This window comes from Stylophora pistillata, chromosome 3 (genome assembly GCF_964205215.1).
Source record: "Stylophora pistillata chromosome 3, jaStyPist1.2, whole genome shotgun sequence".
In the NCBI taxonomy this organism is placed as follows: domain Eukaryota; kingdom Metazoa; phylum Cnidaria; class Anthozoa; order Scleractinia; family Pocilloporidae; genus Stylophora; species Stylophora pistillata.
The window spans coordinates 10,870,001-10,892,141 of record NC_142521.1 but is presented as its reverse complement, the minus strand read 5'-3'; the positions used below and the strand labels follow the sequence as shown (position 1 = coordinate 10,892,141).

Below are 22,141 nucleotides of genomic sequence, written 5' to 3'. Positions count from 1 at the left end.
TTTCTGTTTGTCTTTTATTTGAAAGTGTTTTATTTTACTTTTCTTCGGAATGTTACTGAGACCAAATTAAGGAATACCTAGACAGAAGAAGACCAACAAATTTTATCATGTGCGTTTACATGAACCACACCAGCACCTTCACTCCAAAGATCCAAAAATTAATTTTACTTCCCACCCACCGTCTGCTGCCTTTGAAAGGTGATACACAAATCTTAAATAACTTAGCAACAATATCTGAATTATTTACCTTTCTTATTGCCTAGTGAAATTTACAACAAAAATACAAAAATGAATTTTGTAACAGCTTAATTTTTAACTTGAGTATACAAGGGACGAGGAGGGGGCAGAACGCCATACGATTTAGAATGGAAAGGTTAAGAAGCAAGAAACTACCTACAGTTCTCTTGGACCGAAAAAAAAAATACTACATGTAATAGGACTGCATGCTGTCCAATTTGGGAGTAACTGGATAAATATAAAATTCAGAAGAAACCCAAAATTAGACGAGGCCATAGGCCGAGTCCAATCTGGCTGTCTGAGGAAAAAACTGTCCATTAATTTGCATAGTTTGAAGCTATCCTAATCAAATCCTTGACTGCACAAAAACTTAAAGAATACTAAATATACTGACAGTTTCGGATTAACTTCTAGCTATACAATTAAACAATCATTGATTAACTGCGTTTCCTCTCCTACCACATTGGAAAGCACCCTCTTGAAGGCGGAACGTCACGATATATGGACGAACGAGTTAATTACGTGGAGAAAACCAAATATATTCTTGCGAGGAAAACAAATGAAACAGTGAAAGAAAAGAGAAATGAATGGAGCAGATACAAACGGATTGCAAATGTCGAGTTTGAGTAATAACAAAAAAAAAACAAAAAAAAACCGCGCAACTGGCACATAGCTTTCTTTGACATAGTAGTATTTTAAGGCATGTAAGAAAATCCTAGGCGTGCCCCTACCCACCCGACCATAGTAGCAAGACTTTCTAATCTCGGGGGTGGGGTGGGGTCTACCTGGTTAGTAAAGCAATGAAAACGTGAACTCCACTTTCTGAATAAGTTTCTGGTCGACCGACCGCATACGGTTACTCTATTTGTTTACTGTTTAAAAATATATCCCTATGCCTATACAGTTCAATGGCCCAATAACCGTCATTCGAATTTGTTACCGATTCCTAAATCTATCACGCGCATTTTAGTTTAGTTATGGGACGATCAAATCTGTACAGGAGCTGCAAATCGGTCACCATCCTTAGTTCGTCAGCTTTGAATAGCTGGGTGGGGCATACTTGCGCCTGAGATACTTCAAAATGTACAGCGGTAAACAACTAACCAAAGTGATGACCACTACCTTCCACAAAAATTCAGTTGATATGAGAAATTTTTCGTCTGAAAGGTAAAATAAAGAACGTGACGTCACTGCTGAGTGAGAGCCAGGCAATACAAGATAGCATGAGAACGTGTGAACATCAATGAGATTTCTGTGTTACACTGGTTTCTAACATCTCATAAATTCCGGTTTAACAAGCAAGAAACAGTATAAATCTCCCAAGATGTGATGACCTAATGGTTATCTACTCGCTTTACTCAATCCAAAATAAGCGTACTCAATCCAAAATAAGCCTAAGAGTGCCTGAGGCAGCGTTCGCAAACAGTAGAACTTTTGCGTAGGACACAGGCTTGACAGAGCTGAATAACGAAATGCTACGGCAAAGGGTATACGGTCAACAACGCTGGCTCAAGCGTGCGAGGTTTAAAATTTGGCGAAATTCGCGGAAAATAATGAGCGCTGGCATTTAAAACCGAGACATTTTGTTGTCATCGAAGGCATCTAGTTATTCCAAAGTTTTTAAGGAAAAAATTAATATTTAGGGGGGTACAGAGGAGGTTGTTCTGTAAAAGAAAAGCGGCAAGGAAAATTAAGCCACGAAGCAACAGAATAGGAAATCAACTATACAAACGACTCAAAATTCGTTTTCCGCGCCAAAACTTAGCGCATGGGTATACGTGATTCTGCTCTGTCCACAGGCTACACAGGTGAGATACAAAACTTACCAAAGGAGCGTCTGAATATTGCAAGCGTCCCAACGTAAATTGCAAGACTGAAGACTTCAGCTAACAACATGAGCCAGTGCCACGTACGTATTGTAAGCGCCACCATCAACAGCTCAGTAAGAATCAGAGCAGTGAAGGTAATAGTCACTACATGGATGAAGTCCTGATCGAATAGAAGAATGCCGCCGAACATAATGATGCCACCTGGAGGGAAAGCAAAACGATGTCATCAGACGCGCTTCGAGTGGATTAGCATTTGCTTAACGTTTTAACTTCACTAGTAACACTTCGAGTTCATTTTGGGAATCACGCAATGTTTTGTAGTTGTGTGCTCCGGCATAAATTTGAAGTTCGATTTATTCTTATCCTTTCAAGTCCTTCAACATTTTGAATATTTGGAAAGCCCCGTGACCTTCCGCTGATTTGAGGAGTCAGTGATTATATATATCTTATTAACCGAGCGGGAGGGCCGTACTGGGAGGATATCGGCCCGAGGTCTTGACAGTACGGACCGAGCGCAGCGAGGTCAGTACAAAAAAGACCGAGGGCCGATATTCTTCCAGTACGGTCCCGAGCAAGCTTGGTTAATAAGAGATTTATTACACGACTGAAGTTCAAAGGGACACAAGTGCGGTATCATTCGGGACCATTCGGGACAGTGCCCGGTCCAATACTGAGAGAATATTGACCGGCAATAGAGCATTTTGATTGGTTGATTTTAGTTATTGGCCCTCTGACTGCCCGAGTCGTGTAATAACTCGCTATAGAAGGTACTGGGGGAGTTAAGATGTTTTGGATGGTCGCGTAACAAATGTAGATTTGAGTTCCTGTAACGTATCGCTGATTTTGCTCGCGACGAAACGAATTTTGCGAATGAACAGAATGAGTGCTAAAAACATGCTTTACCAACTCAAAAGGAAAAGACTTCTGCAATACTAGGAAATCATGTCTTTGCCGACCATAGTCCTATCCTATAGCTAATTTCACAAGTTGTAAAATGTGCGTCTGTTCTACTTTGTTAGGTAATAAAAACGTCCATCACGGAGGGACTCTGTTCGTGAGTGAGTAACACTTACCCTGATATATACTGATCAGAACCCAAATAAAGAAAGTCTTGTACGAGAGTGACCTTCCCTATGGATACCAAAACGAAAAATGAAAAACTGTTAGTTGCCTCAACATTATCCGAGCCGACATCAAGGACAGAAAACCTGAAGGAAAAGCAGTGACAGTAATTTCTATAGTTTTACCAACCTTTGCTAGATCTTTGTATAGCTCGGGGTAAATTAAGGCGATGTCAGATGGAACATCTTCGTCCAACACAAGAGAGAAAACTGGAAACATTGTATATACGGTACCATACCTGTTGGAGAAAGAGGTGATTAGCAGAGACTTATCATAGCACAGCAATTCTAACTTGGAGCCACATGTAAGTTAAGGAGACTGAATCGCGTAGCCGCCACAGCTCACCTAGGTTTTGGTAGCTATTCCCCGTTTGTAATGGATACTAGTCCATTGTAAGTGGCCAGGTATTTAGTCAATTTGACCGAGTAGTTGCCATCGTCCAATTTATACCCCAGGGTGGGGAGGGTCGTACGGTACAATGACCCCAGCCTGGACCTTACGATCCACAGTTCTACGTCTCCCACGAATTGTTGTACGCCTAGTATTTTAAACCAGCATTACATACAATGACCACATTCCAAAAAATATGCGGTTTCCGTGAATGGCAGGCACTATTATACTTAACTTACCCGATCATCAAAAATCCCGAGAAAAGGGAAACTGACGCAAAATAAAACACACAAGAGAAAACTGCCTGCAAGATAAAGAGGAAGATGTAAAAACTATAATAAATGGTAAATTGCCTCACTGTCCGCGTGAAACCTGGGAAAATATTTTGTGGATGTTGTGTCAAAGCTTACAGTGGGGCACAGGTTTAACTCATCCGAGATCAACGTGGATCAAACTGAGCGGACGGAAGTTTGCAATGCAACGAATCTGTGTCTTGTTTTTTTTTTTCAATGTCACTGAGTACTCTTTTACCTGCATCACAGAGATGATCAGGCCTCTGTGAATCACAAATTGACTGAGAGCTGCCGAGCGTTTGTAACTGTGAAGCAAAGAAAAATTAGAAACGACAAATCAGCGCAAATATTCCAGATAGTCAGTTAGACCTTCAAGTGAAAAAAAGCAAAAAAAAAAAAAAAAAAAAGCAATAAACTACCTGAAACCCTGGAGATCTCAAGTGACTCAGCTTGGCGGATTGTTTAAGAGATTGGCGGAGGTAATCCAGACAGACCACATAAAGAATAGAAAACCGTTTTGCTAACCTGTTTCGACCATGCCACACTAGCAATCTTCCAACATATCTAAACTGTGTAATGGAGAAATCTGCTGCAAGAGAGGCTTGTCGACCTTCCTGTGGGCATCAAATAAAATCATTTCTACCCGGCAGCAACACATTAGAAAGATCATGATGAGTAACCATTCGGACTATTAAAATTTTCTCATTGTTTGGTGGAGAGAATTCAAACGTTTTCGGCAACTCTGAGTGTAGCGTTTTCCATTTCGCCAGACTAGCAAGTTCCTCACAAGATCCTTACCCCTGCCAAAACTATGCCATGAGCAAAGAATGTTGCGGGGGCTTGGAGCCAATTCTCAGTCAGGACACATCTCTTGTCATTACTACAATTTTTATGTTGAAGAATACTGGGTTAACCATTGTTGTTAGTCATCAGTTTCGTTGATATTATTAAAATTCAACTCACTTTTCCTTCAATGCCCACTCCGGCGTCCGCTGCCTGGATCATACTGACGTCATTTCCGCCATCGCCTGAGAAAATCAAAAATCAAAATGCAAAGGATTCGTATCAGAATGAGAAATAGAAGAAGAGCGAAATCCCTCTCGTAAAGTGGGGGAAGACCTTTCTCTGCAGTTGAAAATATATCATCCTCAATATTATACATTGTCTCTATAATATTATTATATTATATTATTATATTATAGAGACAGAGGGGCTGAAGAGTTCAAACCTCACTAATCTTTCGACCCTTGTAGCTCTTCTAAACCTCTCACCTATTGCGCATGTCCTTTTGCCAGTATGTTTCTTCAGTAATCTGACTATGTCAGCCTTCTGTTGGGGTGAACAACGGCAACACACCACAACGGGACACTGACAGGCCAGTTCCATGAACTCTTGTTCGTAATGATGTATGCAGATCTGATAAGTGGAAGGGAGGTTAAAAACCTGTTTTGGCAAAAGCTATTTAGGAAGAAAAGACGCTCTGCTAAATACAAATATAGATATTCTGGGACCAAGTATGTGAGCCTTTTTTCCATACAGCACATTTCTTTAATCAATTTCTCCAACGCACTCACTGATGCTTTTAAAAGCAATGATTAAACGAAAACAAAGGATTTGGGGAAAAAATAATTCGATTCTTCAGGCCACCGTGAAGAATTCATCAGTCGTGGGAACCCTTGGAACAAGAGTGACAAAAAACTCTTGGGATTTCACACAGAGTTTAGAGGTTGGCGATTAAAAAAACCGACTGATGTTTCGAAGTTGGTAGTCTCGTTAAACACAAACCACAATTTACACCGTGTAGAACACAACATTTTCTTCAAGGAGTTTCAGTTTGTCGAAAACTTCAGTTATCATTGGAAAGAAAAATAATTTAAAGCCTCAGCCTCGTTTCCGAATCTCTCTCGGAACGAGGCTGTGAAAACCTCACCTCCAAAGAGTCTCCTTTAATAATCAACGCGCAGTCATTTTTTCTTCTTAATGAATTTAGCTCCAGATGTGCTTCAGAACGATTACTTATCTAAAAACAAAAATAAATCGAATAACCCCAAGGCTGCTTCCTCTGCCATTAATTTATTGTTTGTGATCAGAAAATGAAGTGTCACGGGAAAAGTTCCATTCGAAGGACAAAAACTGAGGTCCTGTCAACAGGAATCTGCTTCTCTGGTCAAGGGACTTTCCCTAGCTTTAACAGTGATTGCGGAATTTAGGTTTCACTGTAGAACTTCTACATTTCTTCTCGTCATGAAAGGTACACCTACAAATGCGACAGTTAGTCGTAGTCCCGAGGGTGTTTCCAAATGGAGGTTCCATTGTATGCACGAAGACATCGCAGGGTTTGCTTTTTAATAAAGAAAAAAAAAGGATATAAAAAATGCTCGAGGAAACGACGCAAAATCCCAGACTCACCTGTTTAAATGTGTAGATAGTTTGATTTCTTGCTACAAGCCGTGAACTCTGGGCAATACATGTGGCTGTCTCCAGTTTGTCGCCTGTTAGCATCCATATCTGAAAGTAAATTACGAAAAGCACGCAAACTCTTGAAACAATTTTCTCAAAAAACCCCTTGTTGGTCGGTCTGTCTGTGAGTCAGACAGTCGATCGGTCGGTAGGTCGGTCCTGACCAACATCTACGCTCACAGACGTTTTACTGGACAAACAAACCCTTGAACGATTCAAGATGGTAAAGGTAAGGTAAAGTCTGTTTACGAGCCTAATGGCCCATTAGGCCGGTGCTTAACTCCGGTTTCTGTAGCATGAAGCGACTAGGAGTATTTCTACTCCCCCCTGGATGGGATGCCAGTCCATCACAGGGTTACCCCCAGCATTAAATTGCCGGTACCCGTTTAAACACCTGGGTGGAGAGAGGCACTGTGAGAGTAAAGTATCTTGCCTAAGAACACAACACAATGTCCCCGCCGGGGCACGAACCTGGACCACTCGATCTCGAGTCGAGCGCACTAACCATGAGGCCACCGCGCCTCCACCGATTCAAGATGACTCTATCGTTATCCTACAGGTCACGTTACCTTGACTCCTGCATTTCGAAGCATCTCAAGCGTGGGACGAACATCAACCTGGAAAATAAAACGGATGGCGATTAGCTTTCGAACACCGGGCAACGAGAGATGAAAGAAAAAACATCAGAATAATTAATCAAATTAAACCTCAAAAAGTGGCACAGCTAGTCAATGATAAATCACGCAATTCTCAATTTAATCCTTGACGTTTCCTATAAGCTTTTACCTGCAGTTTATCTTCGACTCCGGTTAAACAGAGTAACTCTAAATCGTGCTCTAAAGTTTTCTGAACATCCATGACCTGCAAAATCAAAAGGATCGCTTCAAAATCAGATAACTCAACGACAATGGCCAATGCTGCGCCGAAATAACTTCCCCACACAACCAACGAAAGCTATTAAACAGAGTCCACTATTCTTCATTGTGAAACGTCATGACACTTGATCCGTGCCGATGTATCAAATAATTTACACTATGAAAGAAAAATATCAGTAACAGCAGGTGTCACGTCAGTACCATACAGGCAAATTTCTCTACCTTGGCCCCATTCCTCTGTTCCGAAAGACACGGTTGTGGCGAGGTTCAACTTCACTTGCACCAATGATCACTATCGCTTATAAAATACATTGGCATACAAACAGATTTTACCTTTGCTGCTCTGTCAGAAATGTTTAGTTTGGCTTGATTGTATCGGTGCTGTGAAGAAAAACGAAAACATTTAATATGAACCATTTCCAAGAAAAGTACAAATGAGAACACTGCATCCAACACACTGCGTCAGAAAAAGAATCGAACTTAAGCTTGAGACTGTAAGGTTGGATTTATGAGACCATCAAGAAACATTCCGGCAAATAAAACACAAAACGAAGGTAAACAAGAAAATACCTTCGATGGTAATTAGTCGCGTATAAGCGGATAAAGGTACAAACCTCAAAGTCTTGATACTGTTCTTCAGTCAAGACTTTCTTGGCAACGACAAGAGTTCTGAGACCTTCACGTGCCATGTTACCGCACTGAGAGAAAAACAAAACAGTTATACACGCTCGTGAAACGGTCTCAGCTACCGAAGGGACTGAGTAGCAAAGTCACCAGAGCTCGTCCCAGTGTCCACGGCATTAAATGACCAAGGGTATTGCAACCGCTCCTGGATGGGATGTTAATCCATCCCATGTTACCCCCCCCCCCCCCACCCACCCCTACCCTGCCACATTTTGTCATATTTCCTCGACGATTTTCGGAGACCCATTTACACTCTGGGTGGAGAGAGGAACTTCAAAAGGTAGATTGTTCTGTCCAAGAAAAAGACGCAATATTATGTGCCAGGTCTAAACCTAATTTCTTTAATCCGGAATTCAGCGTGAAAGCGTTAAGGCAAGTGGGTCCCCCCAATACACAAGTTAGTAAAGGATAAGGAAAACATGCGTAACACCGATTTGGAATGCATTTCAATCAACCCTATTAAGAAACGTTACTAATTGCCGTGTTGTTCCTCAAGAATAAGAGTGGTAAACCTCAGGTTTGTCACGAGAGTAGTTCTTATATCACATTTACTCAAGAAGACTAAAAGATGAAGAGCCCATTCTAGAGAGAAAAAACCTTTTCCTCCCATTTGTAAACTTGCATAATTACAAGGAGCTCCTTACAATACAGTACCTCCTCTTCCAGCCAGTCGTTGTATTGTACAATGGAACTCATGACTGTGTCAGCACCTTTCATGTAAAACGTTATTTCTCCTGTTGACATATCCTACAGGGACACCAACAGAGAATAAACTGAAAGTTTCGTCGGGTAAATTGCACTAACCCTATTCACACAAGAGACAGTTGTTATGAGCTTGCCATATCCTACAGGGACACCAACAGAGAATAAACTAAAAGCTTCCTTGGGTAAACTGCACTAAGCCCAAGCCCCATGAGCTTGTAGTACTACAAATACCATTTGGAGTTAACAATGAAATGGAACAAAATCTGCCATTCTGGTTGGTAACTTGTACAATTCGACAACTAAAATAAAGAAAATGAAAGCTAAATTGATTGTTGTGATGCGTAATTTTCCCGCTAACATTATTGGTTCAGTTTGTTAGTTTGCCTCATATAAATTGAAGAATAACTCATTGAAAAAATATTACCGAAGCAAGGAAACCTATGGAAGCCAAACCAAAAGAAAATAAACAATTCTGTCATTGGCATGGACAAAATCAGACCATGTGATCTTCAACCTTTCGATAACTTGGAGTAGCAAAGAACAGGAGAGAACTGAGTTATTGCTCCTCGGACATAATGCAAGCCAGTGGAAAAAAAATTGTATTGTTAATAAGTTGAAGTAAGGGAACAATCTATGGATATGTGGGAGTGGTAGAAAAGTAACGAACGCAAAGTTATCATCTTTATGTTACCCTTACCCTGAGAATAATGCCCATCCGTTTGGTTTCTGAAGTGAAAGGAAAAATCTGCAAGATGTTGAACACGAGTATCTGACCATATGGCGTCTTCAGACGCATGCTTGACAAATCTCTATGAACCAGTGCTAGTCCAACGCTCTCCGTCCACGTGACCAAGGCAACCTATGTCATGAATGATTGACGCAAAAATTAAAACTTCCTATAAAAATAGGTCTTTGACTTTCCGGGGAAAAAGGGAACTGACAAATCCAACATACAATAGCAAAAGGAACCCTTCGTAGGACAGTTACCAAACGATTACGATCTACGGCTAAGATTTGGGCAGTAAAAGACACGAATGACCAACTAACAATTGAAATATTGCGAATTTCATTTCTGTCTTAGGTTGAAATTAAGACAGATGTTGCCTGGCTTTGCATAGCACTTTGGCAAGGCAAAGTTAGTTTTCAAGTCATTTGCATGGTAAATTTCGTTGTTAAGTATCAATGATCGAAATTTATCATGTCAGAGTTTGGACGTTGCCACTTTTCAAGGAAAAACTTGGTCATATCTTTTTATCTACAATGGCAAAGATAACTTGTCCTTGTTACTACACCTTTAACTACAACGGTTGTGTACCTCATCTGGACTGGATGCCTGATATTTCACAGCTGTTCCATCCCTCGCGGCACCTCCATCTACGTCACTATCTTCACTGGTCACGCTATCCAAGCGCACTCGAGCGCTCTGGCGGTTGTTTTCGGTCTCGTCAGTTACTGGCGTTACATTGTGGCATAACGCAAGTGCCTTGACGGCTTCGTGAGTACGCGTGACAACCGAGCGACGCACCTTAAAGGGGAAAAAAAGTCCTTTAGGTTATACTGCGTGCTCACGAGTCATCCATCACTGAAATCTCCAAAAACAAAATAAAAAAAACTTTGAAATTAATAAGTAGATAGAGCAGAATATGGAATGAGAAGTTATACAGGTAGTTCAATGCTCGGTGGCAAAAAAACTACCTACGTTCCTCTTTTCTATATTCTTCCTTCACAGGATTAAAAGTAAAGTTTCCACTGAGGTCCCATAAACAATGAGCTTTAAGTTAATCCAAGCAAATGTCCTCAAGCGCGAAGAAATTAAGTAAACAAGACTCAATAGGCCTTTTGCAGCTAGAGATCACGTGATTAGATACCGCATAGCAACGCCATACTGGAGAGCAAGCACTCCAGTGATCTCAGACAGTATAGAGGTCACAGAGGTCTGCATTCAAACAAAGAATACAGCGGATAACAGGTCAAAAGGTATCCCAATTCGAGAAATCCAGTAAGTAATCAACAGCTTCCCCGGAGTGTATCAGCAGCAAAATCAGACCAAAATTCCTTTTTCGCTGATACACTCCAAGGAAGCTGTTGATTAAAACTTACAAGATTTCTCGAATTGGGATACCCTTTAACTTGTTATCCGCTGTATTCTTTGTTTGAATACAGACCTCTGTGATCCCTATTTTGTCTGAGATCACTGGAGTGCTTGCTCTCCAGTATGGCGTTGCTACGCGGTATCTAAGCACGTGATCTCTAACTGCAAAAGGCCTATTAGCTTGAGTTTTGGGACAGGGAGCGTAACAAGAGTTTTCTAGACCAATGAGAGAGAGAGGTATGAAGTAAAATCAATGCACTCCCGCTTTTCTCTCAAGACTCGGAGGAGAGCTGCTCTTCAGAACATCAGACAAATTTGGAACACTAGAATTAAAACTCTCCACTGAATTCGTTTTTGTTTAAAGCTTTAATTCCTGGAAGTTACTCCGATAAGAAGCCTCGATAGTGCCCAAATCTCCTTTAAGTTCTCTTATCTGGTCCTCTTTAGACCCTCGTATCTTCTGCTTTAAATTTCAGCCTAGGTAGGAATTTTAAAATGATATAGCACAAAATTATTTTTACTACCTTACAAGAAAACTGGTATGACAGAGAATAACCCATCAAATCTTTATAATTACAATGGTTTCGTAATAAATCACACACATGCAGTGCATTGGTGACTAAAGAGTCAGTTATTATCGTTGTCACGAACTCAAGAGAAGATTCCTGTTTTCCACTTAAAACACTTTATTGGTCTGCGACATAACTTTATAGTGATATCTTAAACTTCTGAAAAACCTTAATAAATCTTACGATCTCGAGCCTTATTTATGGTAACCGATTACGTCCTACTTATTTCTAAAACACTATTTTAGCAGTAAGAACATTCAAGACGCTCATGATGCGATATCCTTAAAATAACTCATCAGAATGTTCAGGAATAAGGAGAAGTTTCTAACACAAATTATGAAAATAGTGAAGTGGTAATTCAATGTTCTAAATCGTTCTCTCGATTGCTGGAAACTTCGTTACGATCGTTTCCTAAATAATTGTGGAGATCAAATATCATCAAGGAGGCAAAACAACTTTCTGAAACGATCAAATTGTTTCTGAAACGACCAATATACTTAAAATCCGGAAAGGAACAGGGGTGCAATCTCTTTCATGGCGCTGAAAAAGAGGTCGTACCATTATTGTTTGAGAAAAGACAAAAACGTTCCTTCTTCTTTAACGTAGAAGCCACAACACAAACAGAAGGCTGCGAACAGAAAAGAGTGATTGCGATTTTCTGTTGTTAATTTCCGTTGTCCTGTTCTATAGTTGCAGTGAGTGTTTGCACGTACATTTTCAAGAGATCAATACCTTAAATTCTTCAAAATTTTCACTTCTTTTACAGAGAGATAAAAAGAAATCCTACGAAGAAACCTGCCTGATCTCAAACTAACAGAGTTATGGAGAGTTCCTTTTTTTTTTAACTAGATCAACTTCCTCTTCTTTTTTGTCGTTCTTCTTTCTTCGATTTCAAAAACATAGACTGTATAACTACAAATGAAATAAAACTCCATCCTTACTTAAACGAATATTTTCTTTTTAAGACATAATACATCACTCCATATTTATATTTTTTTCACAATAGCAATCAACGGCACTCAATATTTTTAATCAATATCATATCAAATATATTGCATATCATCGTTAGGGTCTTTGATCTGTCGGCAGACCACCTAGAATTTTTATTCCTTTGTTTAGTTTTGAATAGTTTCTATAACTAAACAAAGAAGAGCTTACAGATCACTGCACCACATGATCCCGTTCAGATATTGCACCTTTCAACAGGTTGAAAGGATGATAAAAAGAAAAACGCCATTCGCGATCAAAAAAATTTAAATTGAAGAAACCTGTAAGGTGTAAGACAGAGATATATATCATTCGGTCGTAAATTTATGATTCCATTTTAAGAGTACGTAAAAGACAAAGATATTCATTTCAAATCTCAACATATATTCGCGTGGAATTATAGAGTGACCGACTAAAATAATATCAGTGACGATGCATTCATGCATAATCACGCATAACAATTATACTTTCTGAAACATACGTCGTGCGAGTCTAAAGCAACATCATCTCTCGGCAACAAGATTCTTCTACTTCTGATTAGGTAAGGTAGGTTTGAGGAACTCTCTCCACAAAAATTAGTACAAATTTAGCAGGGAGCTGTACGTTAAAATACTTTAAGAATTCAACTTGCCGTATATTCTATACAAGGCTAAAAGATTAGGAACAATATATACTTTACTAAATCAACTTGCCGTATTTGTAGATAATGCTATTGTGCGTAAGACATCTGGTTTACAAGTAGTCTTTCTCTCAGCATTAACCTGGCATATTCTATTACTCCCATATCGTACTTATTTGATGACAACTCTTCGCTTTGACAAAATAACAGATAAAAAATTGTTTTGGCCCATCGTGTAACAAAGATTCAAGTAGTGTGCTCTAAAATTAATTGCTGAATGCTTTCATTCTATTGCAGAGGTGCAATTTCTCTGAAATTTACACTGCAAAAAAAACTTTACACATACCTGAGCCACAAGCAAAATAATGACTATTTTTTCTTTGTTTTACTTAAAGGTATCTTTGCTACAAATCAAGCACAAAGACGAAGACATAAACTACTAAAACACAGTGCACTAAGGAAGGAGCCATCAGTTCACTGGCGAGGACCATTTCATCATTTCCTGTCATTTATAAAACATGGCAATCAATGTTACAACGAGAGAACAAATTCTAGCCATGGAGCTATCCAGCCGAGAACTTCCCCTGAAGGCAGCCGAATGTTCTCTCTATGCAGTTCTCATCATTGTGGCTTTCTTTGGAAACTTTATGGTTTTTTCGGCAATCCTAAGGAACTCTAAACTACGAACAGTGCCCAACTATTACATTGCTTCACTCTCGATCGCAGACATGCTCATGTCACTGATAATGCCGCTGACTTTGGTCACGCTGATCGCGGACGATTGGTTATTGGGGGAGGTCCTCTGTCAGTGTCAAGGCTATGCTGGCTCGGTACTAGGCGTCGCGTCACTGCTGACAATCACACTCACAGCTGTGAACCGATATGTTAGAATTGTACGCGTGGTCGATTATCCGAAATACTTCAGCTCCAAGAACGCCTTACGAAGTATTGTTGCAGCGTGGATAGTGGCTATTATAACGCCTATCCCTTACCTCGCAACTGGACATCGTTTCGCATTTCTTCCCGGAAAAGCGTTTTGTTTTTATGATGTGGACAGCCTTAACATTTATTACGCTGTCACGACTATAGTCGGCTTCTCGGTGCTTCCATTTGGAGTGACCGTATTATGCTATTACAAGGTTTTCCGCACAGTAAGACTGCATAATAGCACATGGACAAAACTGCTGACAAGAATGAGTGCTCCGGGAGCTAGAAAGTTCGGCGTGGATGAGGTGAAACTGGCCAAACTTCTTTTTGTCATTCTGCTGAGTTTCGCCGCCTGTTGGATGCCATTTGTAGTCATAGATACCGTAGGAGCTTTCAAAGGACAATTCTATTTTCCGAGATACGTTTATCTGATTTACACCGCGTCTGTAGGACTATCGTCCTGTGTTAACCCCGTCATATACGGTGCCATGAACCAGGAATTCCGATCAGAATTTAAGAGGATATTAACAATTAGCTGTTGTAAGATTTCGCTTCCAAAGAAAAACGCTAAGGCTAAATATGTCGTCGATATAAAGGCGGACAGGGGTTTGCAAGTATAACTTACCGTAGTTACACGTTGAAAGTGAATAAGGAAAGAACATGAACAAAAGGAGGAAACTGACTGGTTTTTGCCTTAAGCCCTAAAACATATTTCCCCTACAAACTTCCATTGCTAAAAACCAGTATAACTTTTTTGTTCTAGCTGTACGTTTTGTCCATAATTTGTTATTTGGAGCCGGGTCAGACCCAAGAGTAATAGTATACATTTGCTAAGAAGAGCAACAGAACAAACCTTCGCTCCCTGCATAGGTTTTTTGGACGCTGATCCACTACTGGGCGCATAAGAAGTCTTCACATGGCTTGTAACCTGTAACAAACAACACACGACCTCAGTACGACTTATTATCAGTCTCCTCTCGGACAGTTAATCGACTTCAGTTTACCTCTTCCATAGAATCTGTTCCAAAAGATACCGTTCCCAAGTGAAGACGTTTGAAAACCTGTTTAATAAAGAAAAATATTAATTGAAGTTTGTAAAGTCACTAGAACGAAGGGTAATCAGTTTTACGCTATCTTCTGCGCGACCAGCGCGCAAGGAGGAGCGAAGGGGCAAACCTGATTCGACTGCTTAGCGTTCATAGATACATTTCTCAAAGGTACCTTTCGTTTGTACTACCGGCTACGCATGCTTTTTACTCTTTTTCCACCCCTCTCCGATCGGATTGAAAAACAAAGCCAAGACCTTCACGATACACAGTGAGAGTGACGTGTCTCGCCCAAAAACACAACAAAATGAGCCCACCAGGGCAAGCTAAATACAAGACCTTTTGTTCCTGGGTCCTGTCCGCTAACCACTACATCACTATGATTTCCGACAACAACGAAAGAAAGGAGCACAAATGAAGTTATTATAAGAAGTTATTATAAATGAAATTAATAGACTGAAATGGATTCCTTTTTACGAGAAGTGTAAGATTGACAAAGCGTCGATAATGTTTAAACGAATCCATGGTGCACTACCTAGCTATTTAAACGAGCATATTTCGATCAACAACTCAAGACATTCAAGAACTACGCGCTATTCAAACTTTAATGTACTGTGCCCCAGATATAACAGGGAAACTGAAGGTGGGCGCACCTTTCTCGTCACCGGAACCAAAATTTGGAACGAGTTACCACTACGCATACGGATGGCGGACAGCATAAGGTGCTTCAAGCACAATATGTGGACTAATATTTTTTCGCAGCAACAATTTTTAAGTCATTTTTGTGTATAGTTTCCTTTTTTTCATTCTTACTAGTTATATTGTATATATTCATACATTTTATTAGTTTCTTTACTTATCTTGTAATTATATTATATTATATTAGTTTCTATTTTCATATTGTATTATACTAGTTTTTATATTGTAATTATTTCTGAGTGAGGGCCACAAGTTTATTAGCTATGCTATTATGTGTTACCCTCGTAAAATAAAGTCTTTATTATTATTATTAAGTATATTACCATTTCATTTTCAGTCAGCGTTCCAGTCTTATCAGACAATAGGTATCCTATTCGCCCCAGTTCCTCTGGGATGGTACTGCTGCGCACGACTGTACCGGGAATGTCTTTGTCGTGCATGATCATCCACGAGTAAACAACTTTACCCATATCCAGGCTTACACGGAGACTACGAGATAGAAAAAGACGGAAAAGGGATTTTTGTTACGCCAAAAGCCATGAATGGAAAGGGTTTGCATGGAGGACTTCAAATCAGCAACTTCTTTTGATGACGAAGCAATTATCAACTGGAGTATTGGAAATTATCCCGGAATGCTATGGCTTTGCTTTCTTTACCACTTTGCAATTGGCTCTGCAGAACACTCCACCACACAATCAAACAATCAGATGCTAAATTAAAACCAACTACAACATATCACACGCACTTTTCTCCGCTACAGGCTGGTCACGTGTATATATCCGGAGTTTTGATTGGCTCCTTATAACATGTACATGCACCGTTGCGAGCCTTGATTACTTTGCGTTCGAGTTCACGTCGAAATCCAGATAGGAGAGGACATTACCCGGTAGACTTACCTTAGCGGGATGATGTAAGAGAACAACAAGATGAAACGAAAGAAATAGCGATACCATGGTCCATTGTAGCCCTAGTAGAGAAAAAAAGCTGTTATTTTAGAGGCTCTTCATTATGTTAAACCTCTCAGACTTCGTTTGGGTGGGTGGGGTAATTGAGGTCTTTCTGACTTATCTTGTAAATGAAATAGGTCAAACATACATTTTTGGTTTTGTGTATAAATTTTCTTTTTATTTCATTTTCAAAAGTACCTTGATTGACACCATGACGAAGGAAAGGCTGACAGTGGCCACAAACAATACTTTGGTCAGATTGTTGACTTCCTTGTCGATAAGCCCAACCTGAGAAGACAAAAAAAAATGCACCACGTTCAAAGTTATCAAATATCAAGCTTGCCTGAGGGATACCCTCTGTAATGGGGTATACATAGGGGTGTACATGGTGTTCAAACCATCTTGGTGTGAGGGATCGTCAAAACGCCAGTCACTGTCAACTACTCCCGAAAAAACCGCGTCCTTTACCAAAATACCGTCACCAAGAGGATCACACAACATTTGCAAAACCCATCAGCTTCAAATTTCTGCAAAAACAAAGTTCTATAACATCCATCATACCTTTGTCTCAGGATTTGAGGTATTCATCACGCTTCTTGTCTCGGACCCAGTGTAAATTACTAAACCAACAGCAGTACCTGAACAATGCCAATGAAAAAAGTTTCAAGATTAAAATCCGAATTCCTTGAGGTGGGGGAAAGAGCAGAGAAAGGGGTGAGACAGTTGTTTAAAGTTCAGATTTTTAAAGCTGATCTATGATTGATCCCTTGCAACAGGTGACTCCAAAACAACATTATTTATTCAGTTCCTTTATCATGTGTAACAAGAAAACTCTGCATAGGTGTTACTGTGCATGGCTGTTTAGAAGACTACAAAACTTGGTAAGAACATTAGTATATGTTTCTGCAAACATTAAATTTTAACAGTAGTTCAAGGTCTCACTCAACTTCAATATTTCTGTTTCAAAATCACAGTGGAAGGTACCATGCAAGGACAACATGCAGTGCCAATAACATTCACAAGTACATACCTGATGCAATCACCGTGTTGGCCCACATGGTATTCTCGATACTCAGGGGAATTTCAGTCCTCTCTCCATCATACTGTGAAGAAATGAAAAACATCTGTGTGAATGCTATTACACAACAAGCTTATTGGTACTGGCACTTTGTTTGTTTCAGGTTGGTTTCTTTTGCAGAGAGCACTGAAAAGTCAACTCACCCTTGTAAAGGTGCCGACAAAACTGTGTATGTCCTTCTGAGGTTTCTCTGCATAAACAGAGGCACTGATGTTCAGTAAATCCTACAAGAAAATAAAAATACTATAGTTTATCCTTGCAAATATTGAGACAATGATTATTTTTGCAATGTTAAGTTCAGTGATGAATGCAAAATAACAGATCTTGCAAAATGAGCAGTGAGAATGAAGGAAATAAGGGGAGGGGGGGTGGTAACAGACACCTGTACTATACAATATTACTGTGGCAATTAGGCCATTAACACTCACAGCATCACAGGGCAGTCGCTGACATGGTCCAACAGTCAACCGCAGCTTCCAATCAGTTTCCCCATCCATTTGATCCGTTCTTAGGAAACAAGCTCCTGGAATAAAAAAAAAAAATAATAATAATAATAGCAGTCAAGTACTCTTGTCTGAATATGTTGAATAGCCTTCTGGTAGGGTGTTGAAGTGCAAGATTAGACCAGTGCAGTACAGTCAAAATGGCACAATAGGGACTATCCTCCAAGAGAAAAGGAATTCAAAATACAGCAGAATGCTCAAGAGATGTGCTTTAAGTTTCTACTTAAACATATTTTACTGTCAATAACCACAGACTGTAATTAAAAACCTTTACCATTCTTTTCTGAAGTTCTAAGAAACACCATGTCAGCAGGAACTCTTTGATCCTGTGAAATACCAAAAAAAGGCAAAGGATATGACAGAGCGAATAACATTTGATCTTCCAGCACAATTTCACATCAACTATTGGGAATGGTGGTTGAAGGTTGGAAATACATAATTATGCTCATTCTAGTTTGAAAGTAGATGGCAAATGAAAAAACAGTGGGCAGTCGGGTTATTGCTGACAAAATGCCATTTCCTCAAGGAGTGCAGACCACTCAGTTAAAATGTTCTTTAATACTATTTCAAGAATTGTATGTTTCATTCTTTGTAGTAGAGTGAATTCAAAGTAAGTAAGTGGCTAACTAAAGAAGATAATACAACCCACAATTCCTCCATTCGCTCTGATGAAGGGCTAACGCTCGAAACGTCAGCTTTTTTATTCGTTATGGTGGCTAATTTACAATTTCAACTTAGTTGATATAACCAATTATACACATATGATGTAGGATCCTCGCAGTAGATAGCACTATTTAAGCAATAGCGAAAAATAGTGCTATCTATCCTGAAAAAAATCAGGCCTGTATGGGATTCAAACCACTGACCTCTGCGATACTAGTGCAGCGCTCTATCAATTGAGCTAACAAGCCAACTGGGAACAGGTCGTTAAGTTGATTTGTAATAAACCCGTGAAAGTGATAAATCAGATAAAATGAAATATATGAAGTTCATATATTTTGTACTGCAGTATTAGACACATATGATGCACGATCCTCGCAGTAGATTGCGCTATTTAAGCAATAGCGAAAATCAGACCTGAAAAAAATCAGGCCTGTACGGGATTTGAACCACTGACCTCTGCGATACTAGTTGGCTTGTTGGCTCAATTGATAGAGCGCTGCACTAGTATCGCAGAGGTCAGTGGTTCGAATCCTGTACAGGCCTGATTTTTTTTTTTATTTATTTATTTTTTTTCAGGTCTGATTTTCGCTATTGCTTAAATAGCACTATCTACTGCGAGGATCGTGCATCGTATGTGTCTAATACCGCAGTACAAAATATATGAACTTCATATATTTCATTTTATCTCATAACCAATCATCTTGTTACCCCCACCGATGCAGCACCACAGTTTGTTTCGAAACTTTCAGCCCTTAACTAAAGAAGACATGGCAGATTGCCAGCAGTTTTGGCCATCTACAACCTCTTATTGACAGCTCAGTGCTCATTATTAAAAAAAAACAAAATGGCAATAAAGCTTAGAATATTTTGATATTAACAACCATTGAATACATACCTTCTCAATTATTATAAGGTCTGATACCTTGATAGCTGAGCTTGGAATGGTAACAACACCTGTGGATTGAGTAATTGAAAAAATAATGTCAATTTCAATTTCTAACCTACAGTATTCACTGTTTCTATATTATACTGTATCACACACTTTTTAATTTGGGGCAAGTATTTTTATCTCATCTTACATTTTTCAAAAGCATTTGAAAGTATTATTTATTAATAATATATTATTGTTCTACCAATGCCGCTTTTCATAAATACCAACTGGAACAAAGGCAAGCTGGATAGTTGGCTGTTCACAAAGGTGATGAGTTAAATTTGAGAGCATGCCATGACAATTCCAGCAACACTGTAGTATCCAGCAGGTCAGAGTGCTTGAATCTACTTGGACGAGATGTTAACCCTTTAAAATCCCACAATCTTAATTCTCCCCTCTAGCTGCTTTCACATTTCCTTTCATGTTGGTTACAAGAATTTGGTCCTAGATCAAGATAACTACTTCCACCTGATAAGTTTGGGTATTCTCATTACCTGTTTGTTGGATAGTGTATGGATATTATAATGGGAGAAGTTACATGTTCATCACTTTTAGGAGTTAAAGGGTTAAGTGACGAAACCACTCATTACAACCACGCTGACTTCTTTTGTTTGTTTGTTTTTTGTTTTTGTTGTAGTTATCATCTTAGTTTTTACAAAATCATAGCAACATGTGGAATTGATTCATGAAATTTAGAAAAGGAATTAGCAATCATCGTAATAAAAATCATTATTTTGCACACATGTAAAACAGCCTCTTTTAGACATCACTAACCTTTCTTAGTGAGTTTCTTATATTTTTGTGAATTGACCTCTCTGTCCCTTCTAAATCTCACAAAGTCATCATATGCCTCACGACACATTGTCACAAACACAACAAAAGCCTGCAAAAAATGATGGAAATAAAGTTGTTGTTAAAAAGAAAACTGTGAAATTAAAATGCTTTCCATCTATCAGTGACCACAGACAATTTCAAGCCATGACTGGCCCAATAGTCACCGACATGTATCATCACAGCCACATCACAAAAAATGCATAACACTGTGAAAGGCATGAATTTGAATTCACTCTGCATGCGACTGATAAAGGGTTAAAGCTCAAAACTTCAGCTTTTAAATTCTTCACAGTGGCCAATTTGCATTATCTACAAAGTTGATAAAACCAAAAGTACCTTGTCACTCCCACCAACACAGCACCAGTTTCTTTAGAAACTTACCCCCTCTATTCATTGTGCAAGGCATGATTGACAATACCTGTTTAATTGCTAAGCACTTACTCAACACATACATGTAGATAAGTAGTCCTAAACCCTCTCGCTTCTAAGACCTAAAGATCACTTCTCCCTACTTCCTGCTACAGATTTTCCATAACTATACATCCAAGCAGTATCGAGAATTTGGTAATAAATCAAATAATATCCTTCCTGTTGGTATTAAGCTTTCTTCTCATCAACTAAATCTCCTTGAAAGTTTATGGAAATAGTATGGAGAAATTCTTCCTTGGTCACTCTTGGGAGTGTGATGGTAGTAAGTGAATAGCAAACATTCGGTAAAAACACTACATACATCGTATTCTGGTGTAATCAGTGTTGTACAGTACTTAGACAAATGCATATTTATTTACATTGTACTAAACACTAACAAGGCTGCAAATAACTAACGGGCAGTCGCCGGTCACGTTTTCCGGTCAAACATGCTTTTGCTCGGACACTACCTGTTTTTGGCCGGTCAAATTTTAACAGTCAGAACTCTTGCGATAGTGAACCCAGATTGCACAGTAATCCTTTTACAACTAAAAAACAACCGAATCCAAGTCGGTCTGGCAATAAAAATTACAAGTTAATAATTTTACTACTCTTTACTGCAGAAGCAGCCAAACAAACTCTCTTTTTATATATCTTGACTTTTTTTGTTTTCAGTACAACTCAGCGCCCTTTTATTTTTTAAGTTACTGTTGTGAATTTTTGTTAGAGTAAAAGAGTGGTCAGATTCTCCAGGTTTTGGGCCTTTTGCTGGCTTTTTGCACTTTGCAACAAATGCTACTTGGAGTATTCTCGATGCAGCGAGATTATTCTTTGTGAGGGTGCTCAGTTTCCAATCATTCAAACAATCAATCACTTTATTTAAGAGTAAATTATGGTATCTAGCCAAAGGTAAAACCCTCTACTAACTGGGAACACTTAAATAAAACAAATAAAATAACGGAATACACGATGATTTGCGGTCACGACAGGACTTGATGACATCGTGGAAATTTGCGACTGCCGGGAATTTCTAGACCGCTAATTTGTCTACTTTTATATTCATTTTTTTTCTTTCGGAAACATTACGGTTGTCCCTTGTGATTATCAAACAGTTAAAAATTAAAATTTCTTTGAACGAATTGGTAAAGGACCGGACAAGATGTCCAGCAATCCAAGGATTTGTTTAGTTTAGTTTAGTTTAGTTTAATTTATTCGCGACAGGAATGGCAGGAGAAAGGAACAG

General features: G+C 39.2%; 2 protein-coding genes across 2 annotated transcripts in view; one reads left to right on the top strand and one right to left on the bottom strand.

Moving 5' to 3' along the window:
- The window catches only part of LOC111321077 (putative phospholipid-transporting ATPase IIA), a 26,760-nt gene continuing 4,619 nt past the window's right edge, over positions 1-22,141 (bottom strand). Inside the window, exons 5-34 of the mRNA XM_088752439.1 lie at positions 20,431-20,539; positions 19,621-19,679; positions 18,337-18,388; positions 17,988-18,082; positions 17,703-17,783; positions 17,512-17,584; positions 17,043-17,119; positions 16,680-16,769; positions 16,431-16,501; positions 15,858-16,023; positions 14,794-14,850; positions 14,643-14,717; positions 9,911-10,120; positions 9,293-9,454; positions 8,545-8,637; positions 7,821-7,904; positions 7,540-7,587; positions 7,118-7,192; positions 6,901-6,948; positions 6,281-6,379; positions 5,802-5,891; positions 5,143-5,287; positions 4,835-4,899; positions 4,397-4,485; positions 4,110-4,176; positions 3,818-3,882; positions 3,318-3,426; positions 3,140-3,197; positions 2,064-2,267; positions 1-1,397 (exon numbers count right to left, since the gene is read on the bottom strand). Coding sequence (XP_088608565.1) covers positions 1,261-1,397; positions 2,064-2,267; positions 3,140-3,197; positions 3,318-3,426; positions 3,818-3,882; positions 4,110-4,176; positions 4,397-4,485; positions 4,835-4,899; positions 5,143-5,287; positions 5,802-5,891; positions 6,281-6,379; positions 6,901-6,948; positions 7,118-7,192; positions 7,540-7,587; positions 7,821-7,904; positions 8,545-8,637; positions 9,293-9,454; positions 9,911-10,120; positions 14,643-14,717; positions 14,794-14,850; positions 15,858-16,023; positions 16,431-16,501; positions 16,680-16,769; positions 17,043-17,119; positions 17,512-17,584; positions 17,703-17,783; positions 17,988-18,082; positions 18,337-18,388; positions 19,621-19,679; positions 20,431-20,539 — 2,853 coding nt within the window. The 3' untranslated portion in view covers positions 1-1,260. The remainder of the gene's footprint in view (positions 1,398-2,063; positions 2,268-3,139; positions 3,198-3,317; positions 3,427-3,817; positions 3,883-4,109; positions 4,177-4,396; positions 4,486-4,834; positions 4,900-5,142; positions 5,288-5,801; positions 5,892-6,280; positions 6,380-6,900; positions 6,949-7,117; positions 7,193-7,539; positions 7,588-7,820; positions 7,905-8,544; positions 8,638-9,292; positions 9,455-9,910; positions 10,121-14,642; positions 14,718-14,793; positions 14,851-15,857; positions 16,024-16,430; positions 16,502-16,679; positions 16,770-17,042; positions 17,120-17,511; positions 17,585-17,702; positions 17,784-17,987; positions 18,083-18,336; positions 18,389-19,620; positions 19,680-20,430; positions 20,540-22,141) is intronic.
- On the top strand, positions 12,335-14,879 carry LOC111321106 (melatonin receptor type 1C-like). The gene is made up of 2 exons (XM_022923897.2): positions 12,335-12,784; positions 13,258-14,879. The coding sequence occupies exon 2, from the start codon at positions 13,381-13,383 to the stop codon at positions 14,407-14,409; it is 1,029 nt and encodes a 342-aa protein (XP_022779632.2). The 5' UTR covers positions 12,335-12,784; positions 13,258-13,380; the 3' UTR covers positions 14,410-14,879.